General features: G+C 43.7%; 1 protein-coding gene and 1 non-coding gene across 2 annotated transcripts in view; both read right to left on the bottom strand.

Annotated features, from left to right (window-relative positions):
• The window catches only part of SNCB (synuclein beta), a 139231-nt gene that overhangs the window by 26667 nt on the left and 94721 nt on the right, over window positions 1-17843 (bottom strand). The window contains exon 6 of the mRNA XM_073620463.1: window positions 11100-11189. Coding sequence (XP_073476564.1) covers window positions 11100-11189 — 90 coding nt within the window. The remainder of the gene's footprint in view (window positions 1-11099; window positions 11190-17843) is intronic.
• On the bottom strand, window positions 5594-5704 carry LOC141135724 (U5 spliceosomal RNA). Its single transcript, XR_012243584.1, has one exon. It is a non-coding gene; the product is annotated as a U5 spliceosomal RNA (small nuclear RNA).

A 17843-nucleotide genomic window follows, 5' to 3' on the forward strand; every position in this document is an offset into this window, starting at 1 on the left:
ACAGACATGTTGCATTTTATACCTTTCATGCCTAAGCCTATTTCTGATATTTGTAGCTTACAAGTTAAAATCCGTATTTTTTTGCTAGAAAATACTTACAACCCCAACATTATATCCAACATTATATATATATATATATATATATATATATATATATATATATATATATATATTTTTAGCAGAGACCCCAGAGAATAAAATGGCGATCATTGCAATATTTTATGTCACAGCGTTCTTTCAAACACAATTCTTTGGGAAAAAATACACTTTCATGAATTAAAAAAAATGACACAGTAAAGTTAGCCCATTTTTTTTGTATAATGTGAAAGATGATGTTACGTGGAGTAAATAAATACCTAACATGTCATGCTTAGAAATTGCACAAACTCATGGAATAGCGACAAACTACGGTACCTAAAAATCTCCACAGGCGATGCTTTAAAAAAATGTAATGGTTACCAGGTTGGAGTTACAGAGGAGGTCTTTAGCTAAAATTATTGCTCTCTCCGAATCTGGCATTGTTCGAGTCTCAGCCTAGGGGGCGAATTCACTGGCTGGTGGCTTGGATCCTCCGGTGGGACGGGAGGCCCGGGAAGAGCGACGGAAGGCGGAGTGGGGAGGATGTCCCCTCCCGTTCCTTAGGATAACAGCCAAACAGCATTTAGCCACATCGGTTGTTATCACTAAAAAGCCAACCACCCGCTGTAAAAAACGGTACTGGGGTGATGCCTGCAGGTGCAGGCATCACCCCAGTTTAACCCCTTCAAGCCATGAACGCAAATTTGCCTAGGGTCGGTGCGAAGGGGTTATTGCAGTTCATTGTACAGAGTCGCATGACACTGTACAGCAGCATGTTTTGTACACTTCAATTAAAGTTTGTAAAAAAAAAAAAGGGAGCTGTGTCATACGCTGAATCACGCACCACACTGCCCCCTACCGCAGCCCGGAACAGACAGCTGACAAAGCGGTAAAGCCTTCCACTTTACCGCTTCGTCCATCATAGTCCATTATAGTTTGAATTCAGCCTCACTGATCCAGAGCCCTGGTTAGGCTAAGTTCCTAGTTTGGGGGGTAAAATTGAGCTGTGGTGGAGTAAAGAAAAGTGCCAAAACAGTGCTGGAGAGGAGAGTTGTTAAGTGATCCTTTTACTTTGCTCTGCATTGGTAAGAAAATAAAATAAAAAGAGGGTCACTTTGATTTGAATGTTTTGTAATATAAGAGCATAAAAAGAGGAGCTCCAGTCTCTTAAGACCCCTTTCACACTGAAGGCCCTTTTGCACGCGTTTTAGCGTGTTTTAGCACCTGTAAAGTGCCTGAAAAGCGCCTCTTAAGCAACCCCCCGTGTGAAAGCCGGAGTGTTTCAACACTGAGGCTGACCGAAAAAAAAGTCCTGCAAGCAGTGTCTTTGGGATGGTGCAGGAGCGGAGTATACACTGCTCCCGCACTGCCCCCGCAAAGTGCTTTGACAGAGTTGCTTTTCGGGTGCTTTTAACCCCTTTTTGGGGTTAAAAGCGCCCCGCTCCCGCTCCCACAGCACCGGTAAAGCACCGGCTAGTGCGGGGCAGTCTTCAGTGTGAAAGGGGTATAAGTGAAAATTAAAAGTCAGCAGCTACAAAAACTGTACCTGCTGACTTGTAATAAACAGCCACTTACCTGTCCTACGATCCAGCAGTGTGCTCACCCCAGCTGTTTTCTCCCCATGTCCTTTCTCACTGGCACCGGCATCAGCTACATACAGTATACAGTGCTGTGTCCTGGCAGCAGTACAGGGACTTCCTGGAAAAAACTGAGTCAGGATGAGCACCAGTCACAGGAAGCTTTGTATTTTGTGAATGAATACAAGGCTGCCTCTGACTTGCTGAGGTAGAGATTGTGATGTCATCTGCCCAGCTTCCTGTGAATGCTTAAGCAGAGCTCAGCCCAACTTGACTTCTGGGAATAGGACAGCAAGTCCCTGTACTGTTGCCGGAACACAGCACTGTATGTTCTATGCAGTTGATGCTACATACAGTTTATAGAGCGCTGACAGCGGGCACATGTATTAGAAATGAAAATAGCTAGCTAGTTAGTTTTGCCCAAATTAACTATTTAAAGTGAAATGAAACCTAGAGTTAGGCTTTAAACAGAGAAAACAAAACCATTTATATCAGTTTCCTACATAATGAAAACAAACTGATCAAATGTGATTTTAGCAACTTGAATGGGTTCCTGAAAATCACATTAGGTTATGCCTGAGGTTTAAACTTCTATGGTTAGTGTTGGAAACCACAGTAGCATTAAGCTTAATGTGCTTATTAAGCCAGGGGCATTGCTAGGATTGCAAAAGACTTGATGCACATCTGAGCACCTTATGGAGATTATTGATGCAGCACACAGAGCAGAACAGTAGCTGTGGCCAATTTGGGCTAACATAGGGAGGGGCTTTAAGGGACAATATAAAATAAACCTTAGCCCACTCGATATATACTAGGCACACATATGCCCCAGTGCTTGTACCCATCAGACAAATAAATCTTAGCACAATCATCTTTTTTTCAGGACCAAAATTAAGGGAAGATAGGAGATAAGCAGTGCCAGAAAGGTGAGTATAGAAGCTCTTTTCATTCATGTACCTTCATCTTGATTTTTTACCCCGTCTCTTTAAATATCTTCTATATGGTCAGTTTACATTACGATACTGTAGTGCAGCATAGAAGACAAAAATCCAGCATGCATATTTTTTGATGTAGCAACTGTAGTATTACTGGCCCCCAAAAAACTAGAATGTGCCATATGGCTTTGCACATTAACATATGTCAGCACTTTTGCTACTGAGATATGAAAAGCTGATTTTTGCTGAGCTCATAGATTGTCATGAGTGCTGTGTTGACTCTGTCTCAAAAGAAAAAAATATAATTTTAAATTTTACAGCTTGAAGGAACCAACAGCACTTGCTCTCCTCCCACGGACACCTGCTGGTCCTCCATCCCCGAGGCTTAGTCTGTTGTCATTATCTCTCCTCAGGCTCAGTGCACTGTTGCTAAGCATGCGCGTACACCATCTGCTGGTCAGAACAGAATATGCAGCAGTGTCCACTCAACCGTGGCTTTGATCCATTAAAGAGGAATTTCACACGTATCTTAAAATTTACGAAGTCACCTTTAGAAATGTTTAGTAATGGCAATCTACAAACAGATACTTAGAGAAAAAGGCAGGAATTTTATTTTTTGCATATCTTATTTTTAGTTCTCTCCCTATTCTTCTCACAGTGGATATTTTAACTAAGGTCAGATGAATCCTTTTCCCTTTAATTCCTGAAACTCTGTGTCTGCCTCCTGGAGGTGACACTGCACATCATCTGAAGAGGGAGGCACTGGTAATTTTGCTTTCCTAGGATGTGTCTGTGAGGCCCTGGCTATATCACCAGTGCCTCACCCAACCAGGAAGTGGAAAAACAGTAACTGTAAAAAACAAAAAATATTTTGTTTGTAAGCTTTACATGTTGCCTGCCATCAGTGTAAGTACTTTTATCCGTTTTCTAGCCATTTCCTTCCTCTTTAACTAACAAATGTAAGATGATTTCATATCAGCATGAAGTGCTGCATGCTGATGTGATTTTTAGCGAAAGAGAGGATAGGTCTGCTTTATCCACTTGCCACTTGTGCTATAGTCGAAAGACGGATACAGCGCGGGCTTAAATTGCCGAGAGCACGCGGGCGGCATGCTCTGTGATTGCTGAGTCAGTGAGACTCCGCTTATCATAAATCGGGTAAAGGGCCAATCACAGAAGGCCCTTTACCACGTGATCAGATATCAGCCAAAGACAGCTGATCACGGAAAGATGTCAGATATCAATTTTTTTTTCCTTCACGCTGTCAGCGGCTTCGATTAGGGGGACATTGGTTCCCTTAGTGCCTGAATGTGCTGCAAATTAGTGCCGTCTATCAGCGCCCATCAGTGCCAATTATCAGTGCCCACCAGTGCCACCTAACAGTGATCATCAATGCCAAGCAATGCCACATATCAGTGCCCACCAGTGCCACCTATCAGTGCTTATCAGTGCTGCCAATCAGTGCCTCATCATCAGTGCTGCCTATCAGTGCCGCCTACCAGTGCCACCTATCAGTGCCCATCAGTGCCACCTATCAGTGCCCATCAGTGCCACCCATCAGTGCCTCCTGATCAGTGCCGACTAGTGCCGTCTCATCAGTGCACATGAGTGCAACCCATCAGTGCCGCCTCATCAGTGCAGCCTATCAGTGAAGGAGAATTACCTGTTTTCAAAATGTTATGACAAAATATGATAAACTTTTTTTTTTCTTTTCAAAGTTTCCAGTCTTTTTTTTTTTATTAAAAAATAAAAAACTCAGTGGTGATTAAATACAACCAAAAGAAAGCTCTATTTTTGTGAAAAAAATGTAAAAATGTCATGAGTACAGTGTTGCATGATGGTGCAATTGTCATTCAACGTGTGAGAGCCCTGAAAGCTGAAAAATTGGCCTGGGCAGGAAAGGGGTATAAGTGCCCTGTAAGCAAATGGTTAAGTTTGTTGCTAGTTCTGAAGACTTTGATTACTGCCTCCAGACCAGGGCCTGTGTTAAAGTTCTACCTGATTGCTTCTATCCCAGACCACAGCTGAATTATGGAAACACAATTTCTTGAATTGGTACCTTGCTTTGATTATCTACACGCACGTCAGCTGTCTGCCACAAGTTGTTCAGCAATACTGTAACATTTTCACTAGTGTCTGTCTCTCCAAAAACGTCTTTTCTTCTAAAAACCCAAACACAGCAGTTCTCAGTAACATTAAGGCTGCTTTCACACTGAGGCGCTTTATAGGCGCTATAGAGCTAAAGATAGCGCCTGCATAATGCCTGTAAAGAGCCTCTCACTCCAGTGTGAAAGCCGAGTGCTGAAATCAATGGTTAGACATCAAAGAAATCCTGGACAGCCACATTCCAAAAATATTTGCCTTTATTCAATAGAGTGTCATCCAAAATACAGGTCACAGCAGAGTGGAACAAAGCTTACGCGTTTCGCACTACACAGAGTGCTTAGTCATAGCTAACCAGCTAGGTTAGCTATGACTAAGCACTCTGTGTTGTGCGAAACGCGTAACCTCCGCAGAAACGTCAGTTTACTGCCGAAGCCCCCAACGCCCCAGTGTCAAAGTAGCTTTAAAGCAATTTTTTTCCTTCCTAATTTAAAAAAAGAACTGGCAATTATAGTGAGAGGAAGCATCCGGATCACACCAGAACTGTAGAAAGCTAACAAAAAACCCAAGCATCCCCAGAGACCCCATTATTTACACTTTGGGAACTGCCTTCTTTTTCCAAGCAAATCATAGTCAAGGGGGGGGGGCAAGGCTATCAATCGCAGCTCACCAAAAACCTGGGATTATACTGTCTGTGCCAATGAACTATTTGCATGCACCTCGCATACAGCAACCATGTGACTGAGTACTTGGTGGTTAGAGGGGGCAACCAGGTTCTAAGGAGGAAGGAGCATTCACTTTACCATAAAATTGTTTGCTTTGTAAAAAGAAGTACAGAGTCTATGCCTAAATTGCTTGTTGAAAGGATTAGAACAAGTAAAATGTTTTTGTTTTTTTTCTACCCCCGAGGCCTCAAAAAATTATTTGAAAACCCATAGTTGTTGCTTGTCACGAAAATCTAAAGTAAAAGGTGAAAGATTTTTTTGATTTATTGAAGAGAAACCAATGTATATACTCATAAAATGTTTTTTATTGTACTTTATGCCATCCTGTCTCAGTGAGAACCACATTCCTTGTCCTAGTGTCACAAAGTGAGGAATTATCAAAGGCAACCATACAAATCAGGCAGGAATTTTAAATATTCTTTATACTATCTCTTACTAACATAAGAGGGAAAAAAAACCTTTGGGCTAGATTAGGCTTTACATATTAAAGACTAGGGTAGAGGGCAGTGCAGTGACTTGGAGTAATTTGCTCCTGCCTAAATTGGCCCTAGTATGTGTACACGTAGGGTTGCTACCTCATCCCTTTAAAACCAAACACATATGAATTACACAGGTTCTGTGGCTGATTAAGGTGGTGATTCAACTCACTTGGTGCCTTATCTGCAATAAATTAGCCTGAGAACCTGTGTAACTCATATGTGTTCTTGTTGAAAGGGATGAGGTGGCAACCTTATGCACACGTGATCTTAGAATGTAAGCTCCGTGAGGACAGGGACTGATGAGACTGTACAGTACATAAAGTGCAGCTACAACATGTATAAATGTTTCGAATAAATAATGGAAACTGTCGTATCAGCCAAACGTATTTCAACAATAACTATTAGAGCTAATTAAGCAGCTGAGCATGTTTCATGTGCACACACACCACTGTCTGCCACAGTGCTCTAATTAGTTGGCAAGGGAACCGAAGTAAGGTTTACCTCTACTACTAAGCCCTACATTTGTGAAAAATACATCAGAGATGTACGTGTCCAATGGGATGCTGTCATTCAAAGAGGAATAATGTTCTTTTTTACAAAAAATGTATGGTTGTTGGTAAGGCACGTTCCTTTGAATATTTGTGAGTGCTTTTTGGATTGAGACGCCCCCTGGTGGGCACCTGTGGTAGCTTCTAACAAGCATTAAAAGAGAAATATGTTTTTTTATTTTTATTTTCGATTCATACTTACCTTGGTGGATGGAGCGTCAGACCGATGCTGCTTCTGTCCCCCGCCGTCTCTGCACTGAGAACCAAGCCACCAAACACCGCCGATGGCTCAGTTCTCACAGCTCCCCGAGAGGAGAGCTGCTGATTGTCAGTCAGCGACTCTTCTCTTTGCTCACTGAGCTGCTGAGACTGCCATCAGTCAAGGCACCTGGTGGATCCAGACTTGGGAAGTAGGGAAGACGCGCTGCTTCGACTGTTTGCAGTGACGTCAGCAGAGAGCGGACCTCAGATTGCTCTCCGCTGAAAACGGGTCACAGGAGTGTAAAATGAATTGCACTCCTGTGACCCAGAGGAGAAGCCCAGCCTAAAAAGCTCAGGTTGGACTTCTCCTTTAGGCCCCTTTCACACTGGGGTGGTTTGCAGGCGCTATTGCGCTAAAAATAGCGCCTGCAAACCGACCTGAAACTGCCGCTGCTTTGTCTCCAGTTTGAAAGCTCCGACGGCTTTCATACTGGAGCGGTGCGCTGGCAGGAGGGAAAAAAACTCCTGCAAACAGCATCTTTGGAGCGTTGAAGGAGCAGTGTATACACCACTCCTTCACCGCTCCTGCCCATTGAAATCAATGAGGCAGTGTGGCTATACCGCCGGCATAGCGCCGCTGTAGCGGCACTTTGCGGGTGGTTTTAACCCTTTTTCAGCCGCTAGCGGGGGTTAAAGCCGCCCAGCTAGCGGCCGAATACCGCCGCTAAAACGTTGGTAAAGCGCCGCTAAAAATGCCTCCACCACCCCAGTGTAAAAGGGGCCCTAATGTTGGCTTGTAGCAGAGCCATTTCTTTGTTAATTTGAAGATTCAATAATACTAGCTGTGAAACTCAGGGGTTGATCTTTAATGTGCTATGTCAAATCGCATGTCAAATCAGCGGCTATTGCCGGCAACGGCACTGTCTGAATTGGTGCGATGCAGATTCCCAAACATAGTTCCTGTACTACTTTTGACGACTTCAGGGGCGATTTCAATAGACATCTGTGCATGAACCCCCACAGATGTCTGTCAAATTGCCCCCGAAGTCAGACTGCATTGCTTGAGGGCAGTTCAACCTGCCCTCAATGCGAACCTGGGCTTAAACCTGGAAGCTGATTGGTTTCTATGCAGAGCTGCACCAGGTTTTGCACTCTCCAGTTTTAGTAAATCAACCCCACTGTGCTTGTATTCTCAGCTGCCATTTACTGTACTTCCAACTAATTAAATTGCTAGGTAATATTTTAAAGATTATTAATGAAATATAATTGTAAACAAAACATTGGAGAATTTTATAAGATACTGTAAAAAAAATAAATAAAAAATAATACAATCTAACAATTTTAAAAGAAATGTATGGGTTTCATTTTTTTGGGCTTAATCATATTCCTTGTGAGTTGCTAGTGCCTAAAAATCTCTCTAGCCTTCTGAACGGCTAGTGGGGACAGAGAGCTGTCTTTGACAGCTCGATCTCTGTGCTGGGAGTGCTCTCAAAGGAGAAACAGTGCCGCCCAGTGACGCATATGTGCGTTGTGTGGGCAATAAAGGGGTAGTAAACTGCGGAAAAAACAAAAAACAAAAAAACAAACCTGCAAGACAATAGTTCAATGTGCTAGTATGCTTCGCATACTAGCACATTGTGAAATACTTACCTTAGAACGAAGCCCTGGAGCGGTGCCCATTCACTGCTGAGGGAGCTGACATGTTTCCTCTGTGTTTCTTCTGGGATCGCTGGCTCCAGCACTGTGTGGCCGGAGCTGCCATAAGGACACTCCTGTGCATAGCCCTCCGTTCCGGCAAGTCCTGGCGTGATACGTCGAACCTTCAGAGCGCATGCGCCGCTGACGTCAGCAACTGCATGCAAGGTCAATATCTCTTAAGTCTTGCAGGTTTAGGAGATATTCTTTTTTCCTAAAATAAGGCTTACCTGTAGGTAAAAATGTCGAAGCAGGGTATACAACCGCTTTAAAGTCCAACCCTTTTGCCACAGAAAATATGTATTACACAGGTGGCAACAGATTAAGCTAACAATGGGGGACAGTTATGAAGCAAATTAGTGACCCAATATAACAAAAAAAAAAGACTACCGCTCATTTTGTAAAGTGTAAGCAACAGGTTTTCTGTGTATTTGTGACCCCAGTATGTAAAGTTCTGGGCAGCCAACTTCAACAGATTTGCACAGGTCTGTATCACTGTAGAAAAGACAGATTGTCAGCTTAATAAATGCACAGTAAATAAGTGGTCAGGGTCAGGTTTCATTCTGTTGCAAGTGTTGCATAATCTGTCTCACTGCTCCTGTTTTGCATTGCCTTGCTGTGACGGAATCCTTTGGCGTTTATTAGGGCTAAGGTCAGACTAATGTGTGTGCACCACTATAGTTTCCTTTTAACAATAACATGGATAGCAATACAAAAATTATATTTTAGCCCTACACCACTGTAACAAAGGAAACATGTTTAGTGCTACTGTATAAATCAAATTGTGCACACAGGACTAGGTTCATCAGGGCCAAAACTTAGGGGGGGGGGGGGCAGAGGGACCCATGCCCCAGGCGCTACATTGAGGGGGGCACCATGATTTGTTTTGCGGAGCTCAGTAGAGGGGTGTGGGAGCCTACAACTTAGATGCCTGTCTGCCTCTTCTGTGCTCAGGAGGACACCTGTGCCCCCTACTGTGTCAGCTCTGCAGGCTGGCAGAGTGAATGGTCTATCTCCAGGGAGCCTGACGTGGACTCGGAGGAATTACAAGATCCTCTGCGAGCAGGGTCAGGTGGGGTAATGTGGCTGGGAGATCCTGGGCTGAAAGGGAGCTTTGTAAGTATATGTCTACACATGACACACAGTCTTTCAGCTGCAGCAGCCGACAGTGACCAGACAGAGCAGCTGAAAGATCTGTTCTGTTACTACTACTGCACATGCTGGTAGGGGGGCACACTGATGTAAGGGAAGCACACGGATAGGGGGTGGGCAAATTGATTTAAGATGGGCACTCTCGGGTAAGGGGGAGGGGACACACTGCTAAAAGCGGCCAAATTTATGTAAGGGGGATACGCTGATGTAAGGGGGACACTGAAGTATGGAGAATCTCTAATGCAGGAAAGGCACTATTGTAAGGGGGGACACTAAAATAAGGGGGGGACGTTGTAAGGAGGGGATCGGACGTAAGGGGGAACACTGATGTAAGGGGGGACACTGATGCAAGAAAGGCAGTATTGTAGGGGGAAACACTGAGGTAAAAGAGAAATTGATGTAAGAGGGTACTCTGAATTAAAGGGGTACACTAATGTAAGGAACGACTCTGATGTAAAGTGGGGAATAGATGTAGGGGGGGGGGCTTTGATGTAAGTGGGGACACTGAATTAAGGGGGCACACTGATGTAAGGAGGGATTCTGATGTAAAGTGGGGAATTGACATAAGGGGGGCACTAAACTAAGGTGGGACACTGAAGTGGGGGGGGTTCTGATGTAAGTGGGGACACTGAATTAAGGGGGGACTCTTGTGTAAGGAAGGACTCTGATGTAAAGTGGGGAATTGATGTGGGGGGGGGTCCACTGAAATAAGGTGGGACACTGATGTAAGGGGGGCTCTGAGGCTCTGATGTAAGAGGGGACACTTATTTAAGGGGGGACTCTGGTGTAAGGAGGGACTCTGGTGCAAGAAAGGCAGTACTTTAAGGGGAGATTGATGTAAGAGGGGACATTGATGTAAGGGGACACTGATGTAAGGGGGGCATTGATGTAAGGGGGACACTGATGTAAGGTAGGCATTGATGTAAGGGGGACACTGATGTAAGGGGGGTATTGATGTAAGGGGGACACTAATGTAAGGGGGACACTGATGTAAGGTAGGCATTGATGTAAGGGGGACACTGATGTAAGGGGAACACTGATGAAAGAGGGACACTTGTGCAAGGGAGCATTGATGTAATATAACAATTTTGTAAAAAAAATAATTCAGTTGCAAAATAATTATGAAATGGAAATTAAATAATAAAAATAAAGTACCAACATCATCCTCTTTTTTTTTGGGGGGGGGGCGCCGAACTGTGTCTTTGCCCCGGATGACAGAATGTAGCGCTTAGCCACTAAGGTTTACATTGCTGAAATCTGATTTTGAAACGATTTTCAGTGCCATTATGTAGTGCAACTCAGATGTGATTCGCATGGGGGCCAAAAGTAGTACAGGAACCTTTTACAAATTGCTCTGTGCTGAGTTGCATTGATGTGAATGGGCACCATTGAATATGTGATTTCCATTGTGATGCCATTCTTTGCGACTCAAGTTGCATCTGGGATCACACTAGTGTGAATGTATGACACATCGATATGATCAGGCATGGGCAAATTGCTATCTGTAAAGGGGCTAACAGATAAGGTATGCCGTATTTTTGATGCTCCTGTAAGTATATCTTAATATCCTACGATTTCCAGTAATATCTAAGATCATTTGTCTCACCTGAGGGGCTTCCTCGTAGTTTTCCCCTTCTGGCTCCAGCAGAGGTTCAGCAGCAGGTTCTTCCAAAGCTTCCTGGGCTTCTTCCTCAGGCTGCAAAGACAGACGCACCTGTTAGTAGTGGCTTTTCTAAGATTCGTGTCCAAACATGCAACATTAAATCTGTTGAATCCCATTGAATCCCAAAAAGTGGGATTCTGGCACAGGGGGATTCATATAAGGATTTTCATAAAATGTTTTATAGACTGTACATGAAGATGTTTTAAAATCCCAAATGTACTAGATGAAAACTATATACAAAACTATAAACTATATGAAAAAAATTGCATGTACAATCAGGACTTTGGCATGTTGCACATGTCCTGTCTGTTAACCAGCTGGCAGACTGAGGCCCTGCTTCCAACTATACACAGAACATGGCACAACATTTTGATAATAAATAATAAGTTAAAATCGTTCATGAAAGCCTTCTTCTGAAATTGCGGCCACTCCCAGCTAGTAAACAGTCATGATATGTGTGAGCAGCACAGGAACATCGCTACTGGGAGTGCGCCTGCGTTGTTCAGTGTTAAACAGACACACCTCCATTTTTGGTAGGACGTCAGCAGATGGATTTTGGGGCAGACTGTCACATCCTGGATCTGAACTTGTACAGGTTCTAAAAAAGATGGGACTTGGGGGACTGCAGCATCAAGTGATAATACTTCTTTAAGTACTTCTTTGTGTAAGATTCAATAAAGGCCTTATTCAGACTGGTGTACTGAAACGTATGCCTGTGGGAGGGCTAGGGTTGCCATCTTTCCTTCAAGTCAAACCCGAAACACTTTAGTGGTTCACAGCAATTTTTTTTATAGTATAAAGGATATATATATTTTGCAATTAAATAACATTTCTAATCATATGAGTTCCCTTTAAATCAGAGTCCACAGAGTTCCCCTTTTACATCTGAATACACAGAGTTCCCCTTTTACATCTGAATCCACAGAGTTCCCCTTTTACATCTGAATCCGCAGAGTTACCCTTTTACATCTGAATCCACAGAGTTCCCCTTTTACTTCTGAACTCGCAGAGTTCCCCTTTTACATCTGAATCCGCAGAGTTCCCCTTTTACATCTGAATCCGCAGAGTTCCCCTTTTACATCTGAATCCACAGAGTTCCCCTTTTACATCTGAATCCACAGAGTTCCCCTTTTACATCTGAATTCTTAGAGTTCCCCTTTTACATCTGAATCCACAGAGTTCCCCTTTTACATCTGAACTCACAGAGTTCCCCTTTTACATCTGAAGCCACAGAGTTCCCCTTTTACATCTGAATTTGTAGAGTTCCCCTTTTACATCTGAATCCGTAGAGTTCCCCTTTTACATCTGAATTCACAGAGTTCCCTTACACTGTAAGGGGCGGACTCTGCAGACTCTGATGTAAGGGAGAGCCCGGGAGCCCTGATTTAAAGGGAAGCACTGAGAACTCTGTTGTATGGAGAGGACTCTGATGTAAAGGGGAACGCTGTGGCCTCTGCTTTAAAGGGGAATTCTGATGTAAGGGTTGCTCTGAGAACCTGGATTTACCTTAGTGTACTCACTAAGAGGCAGGAGAGAGAAGGGGGGAGACTTCAGTCACAGACAGGGATGGATGGTGAGCTCACTCACCCCTTGGCAGTCAGCATTTCTCATCCAGATGTATCTGAGTTTGCTGGACTTCAAATTTCCGGCCCCCACTTTTTTCTGAGGAGTGTGGGCAGACACCGAGGGGTAGGGGTGGGAGGAAAAGGAGCAGATCGAGCCCTCTCTCCTCTCCTGTGTGTGTGTGGGAATTGTTAGTGATAGCTTTGGGTAGCATGAAAGAGTGTTTAGACACCTGCAGCCAGCAACCCTGCTGGGAAACCATAGTCTGAATAATGTGTCCGGGTTTCAGGCAGCCCGAAACCTGGGCGCATGAGTCCAAACCTGAATCAGACAGGTGGCAACCCTAATGAGGCCTGTGTTTGCCCACACAGGGCTGCGCAGCTGTCAAACTGGGAGCAGTGGCTATTTCTGATTGGGACTGCCTGAACAGGGGTGCAAGGAATATATCTGTGCATCCCAGTGCAGGCAAACATGGCACTCCCAACGTTATTCCTTTTATGTTCAATTTTAAATTACTTTCAAATATATGTTTAAGCTGTATGTAAATAATGTCATCAGTGAGTGTCAATCTTTAAAAAAAAAAACCTTTGTTTGTATAGTGCTTGTGTAATTATGTAAGTCCATTGGGACAGTCTTTTCTCACTCATATACTGTATGCAGGCCCTGCTTCCTGCTTTGCACTGTTACACAGTGGTACTGCTTTACAAGTCTATGAGTCAGGGAAAACAATGCATTCCCGTTATGTTTATAATGCCATAATCCTTGGCAATAAAAAGCAGGTCTCTGTTTTGGTAGCCATACATGTAGTAATTTGTGATCAAACTTCATACAAGCAATTGCAAACAAGAGATTCATTATTGCTTAAACCACTTTTGTCAAAACACAAGGCCCATGGGCAGAATCCAGCTCACCAGGCCATTTCATGTGGCCCTCACACCTCTCTTGCAACTGTGGTGACACCCTTGTTTTTGCCCCCACCTTGTCTCAGCAGTCGGCAGCAGAGAAGAAGACCGAACCTCCTCCTCCAGATCCTGCACTTCTCTGTGCAGCTGCAGAGAGGTGCGTCTCTGTCCCCCTCTTCCCCATCTCAGCAGTCGGCAGCAGAGAGGGGGACTCCTCCTACAGATCCTCCACCTCTCTGTGCAGCCACAGTACCCCCTATCAATGCCTTCCCTGGTCTCTGCGCTCAGTAGACTCTGGCAGCTGACCCAAGTCCTCCTCTGGTCCTTCTCCAGACCCCAGACTTTCTGCTTCCCAGCTCCACCCTCAGCTTATTCCCAGCAGCACAAGGGAAGTGCACTGAGATGTAAGAGAGGGTGGGGGACTCTTGGCTTCTGATAGTGGGGGGGGGGGTATTGACATCTGATGTAAGGGGGTGTGATGCTCTAGACATCTAGTCTTACAGATACAACTGGCCCTTTGAGGGCAAACATAATGCTGATGCAGCCCATGATGAAATTAAGTTTGACAACCCTGGCTTAACCAGTTGTGGGATTTCAACGTACCACATATGCCCTAAAAAATGTAATCCAATACTTTGCATGTGTGTGTGGTACCCCCCGCTCCTCCTCCCTGGATGCATTTAGGGACCATTCAAATCAATTATATCTTTCTATGGATTGCATAGTAAATAAATTATAGACAATATTGCCAAGATAAAGCCTTGCTTGCAATTCCCCCCCATCCTTAAATATTGTGTATGGTAGTGACAATGCACCAAACCTCCATTCCCTCCATAGGGCATGTACCCAGCATTTGTTTTGTTTTGTACCTTTTGCTATAAAAAATATCTCCCAAAAAAAAATGTAAAAAAAAACACATTTTCTCATCAGTTTAGGTTGATATATATTCTTCTACATATTTTTGGTAAAAAAAAAATCGCAATAAGCGTATATTGATTGGTTATAGCGTCTACAAAATAGGGGATAGATTTATGGCATTTTTATTATTTTTTTTTTTTTTTACTAGTAATGGCGGCGATTTTTATCAGGACTGCGACATTACGGCGGACAGATCGGACACTTTTGACACTATTTTGGGACCATTGACATTTATACAGCGATCAGAGCTATAAATAGCCATTGATTACTGTATAAATGTTATTTGCAGGGAAGGGGTTAACACTAGGGGGCAAACAAGGGGTTAATTGTGTGTCCTAGGGAGTGATTCTAACTGTGGGGGGATGGGACTGCCTGGGTGAGGAGAGCGATTGTTGTTCCTAAACATTAGGAACAACAGATCGCTCTCCTCACCCCTGACAGAACGAAGATCTGTCTGTTCACATTGACAGATCTCCGTTCTCTCCTTCTCAGGAGCAATCGCAAGTAGCCGGGCAGGTGCACAAGGTCCTACATCATGCCCCGGGCCTATATTCCTTAAAGCATCCGCCGTACAGCTATGGCGATTCGCGCAGGTGTGCCATTGTTCTGCCGTCAATCAACAGCGGGCAGTCGGCAAGCGGTTAAAGTAAAAACTGCACTAACAACAAAAAATGCCCAAAAGAAATACACCATACTTTCTTATTAAGGATAATACATTAGTAGTATACTGATCAACAAACTGAAATGAGTAAAACATTTTTTTTTGGTGCGCATCCCTTCTGCCAGTTGAATAAAAATATTGCATAATGAAGATGTATTTAGGCTTGAGGTTGTAAGAGGCCTGTAAGCAGGTGGATGCAAAGTGGTTTATGTTTTGTTAACCTGTTGAACTATTTCTAAGTTAATATTTTTAGGCTAAACTTGGGTAGTGTAATTTAAGTGTGTTATCCTGTGTTGAGTTGGTGCTCCCAGAAAGGTAAGAGTTAACACTGCTGGCCAGGTTTTCCCAGGCTTTTTTGGGGGAAGTCCATCCCTCTGCTGAGGCAGACACATAAAAAAAGAGGGTACCACCTCTCAGGGGCACCGCCAAAGTTATGGTTCCAGATTTTGCCCACTTAAGGAACAAGTATGCTGCCAAGGATGTGACTCAGTGGGGGTTATTTACTAAAGGAAAATCCACTTTGCACTGCAAGTGCACTTGGAAGTAAAGTCGCTGTAGATCCGAGGGGGAAATGCAAGGAAAATAAAAAAACAGCATTTTAGCTTGCACATGATTGGATGATAAAATCAGCAGAGCTTCCACTCATTTCAGATCTACCACTTAGATTTAGAGCGACTGCACTTCCAAGTGCACTTTCAGTGCATTTGCAGTGCAAAGTGGATTTGCCTTTCGTAAATAACCCACAGTGTTTGGTGTTAACCAACTCTTTTGGGAACCCAGTCGGGGTTCCAGGGACATGGAATATGCCACCACTTTATGGACTAATGGACTCTGAAGGACTTTCTCACCTATTTAAGTTTTGACTGCCTCATAGGCAGGGGAACCAGGAGGATACCAAAGGGGCATTTAGAAACTCTTGAACAGGAATGCATTTAAAAGAACTTTGGTGTTAGATAAACTTGCCTTGTCTGAAGTCACTTTAAGATAATCTTAAAGGGGTGCATATATGGCGTATCTTGGAACAGGTTTCATATGGGGACTAGAGAAGATGCAGTACATATGTCTAACGTGCAGTGAAGCTATTCGGAGGGGGCTATATGGCTGTTGCCAATGACTGCAGTCCTAGTGTCTATGCACTAGTGACTAGCAAGTTCCCTCTTCCCATCCCCATATGGGTGCAGTAGGCACCACCCACAGGCCTGGTATGTAAGGGCTATAGCCCCCACTGAGGAGGGGGAACTGGTACCTTTGACATTTCTAGAAAATTTCAGGAGGGTTCCCCCAAAACATACAAAACATTTCAGGATTCCAATGCACATGGCAAGTGATGATGGTCATTGCAGCTAGTATAAAAACATTGTGACACAGTGACATTCTAACAGTACCAGGTTCTGTGCAGTAAAGGAGTACAAAAACTATTTATATGAATGATCAGATATGGTTTTAACTATTGTTGATCTCAATGGTATCAAAGTTAAAAATGAGAGGTTTATGTATAAGGCCACAAATTTTTGGGCACATATCATTTTTTAAATGAAAAACATGAAGAGTATGTTGTGTACATAAAATATAATAACCATATGCTGAAGTCAGACTATATAAATATGAATGTAGAATTATACTGAACTGCACATCCACTTACAGTATATTTTGTACATAATTAAAATCCTTTTTGTCCCTTCTTTTTTTAGTTCATTGTGAAATCTCCATTTATTTACAGCTTTGTTATATGCTTATGTACCAGACACACAGAGTCTGATTTAGCACAAGTAAAATGAAGAAAAGCAAGCAAAATTGTGAGCAGAAGATATACCGTATATACTTGAGTATAAGCCGAGTTTTTCAGCACATTTTTTTGTGCTGAAAATGCCCCCCTCGGCTTATACTCGAGTCAAGCACTTTTCTGCAGCAGAGAATAACATTTTTCTAACTGACTTTGGGGCCCTGTATCTCGAACCCCTAGGAACCCCAAATTTGGTGTGCAAACCCAGTCGAACTAGCACTACAACATATCCAAAGCTGGGGTTCCCGAGATACGGGGCCCCAAAGTCGGTTCGGAAAATGTTATTCTCTACTGCAGAAATGTGCTTGACATTTTCCGAACCAACTTTGGGGACCTGTATCTTGGGACCACTTGGTGCTAGTAACCCCTCTGGATATGTTGTAGTGCTAGTTCTACTGGGTTTGCACGCTAAATTTGGGGTTCCTAGCACCAAGTGGCCCCGAGATACGAGGCCCCAAAGTCGGTCCACTATGTCCATCTGCAGCAATGTCATTTCGGGACCCTTTGTGTCCAGAGACCCCAAATTTTGGCTGCAGCTAGGGGGCATCTAGGAACCCTTAACTACTGAGTTTGAAGTTCGGGGGACCTATGGCTGCAAATGGGCACAATGAGGCATACAAATGGGCACTGTGAGGCTGCAAATGGGCATTGTTGACCCTCTTTTCCACTTACAGTAGCTGCGTATTTCTCACCCTAGGCTTATACTCGAGTCAATATCTTTTCCCAGTTTTTTTGTGGTAAAATTAGGTGCCTCGGCTTATATTTGGGTCGGCTTATGCCGCGTACACACAGGCCGGACTTGCCAATGGTTTAAACTCCGTCAGCATTTCCGACGGAAAGATTTAGAACATGTTCTATAT

The sequence above is a fragment of the Aquarana catesbeiana genome, linkage group LG03 (assembly GCF_042186555.1).
Source record: "Aquarana catesbeiana isolate 2022-GZ linkage group LG03, ASM4218655v1, whole genome shotgun sequence".
NCBI lineage: Eukaryota > Metazoa > Chordata > Amphibia > Anura > Ranidae > Aquarana > Aquarana catesbeiana.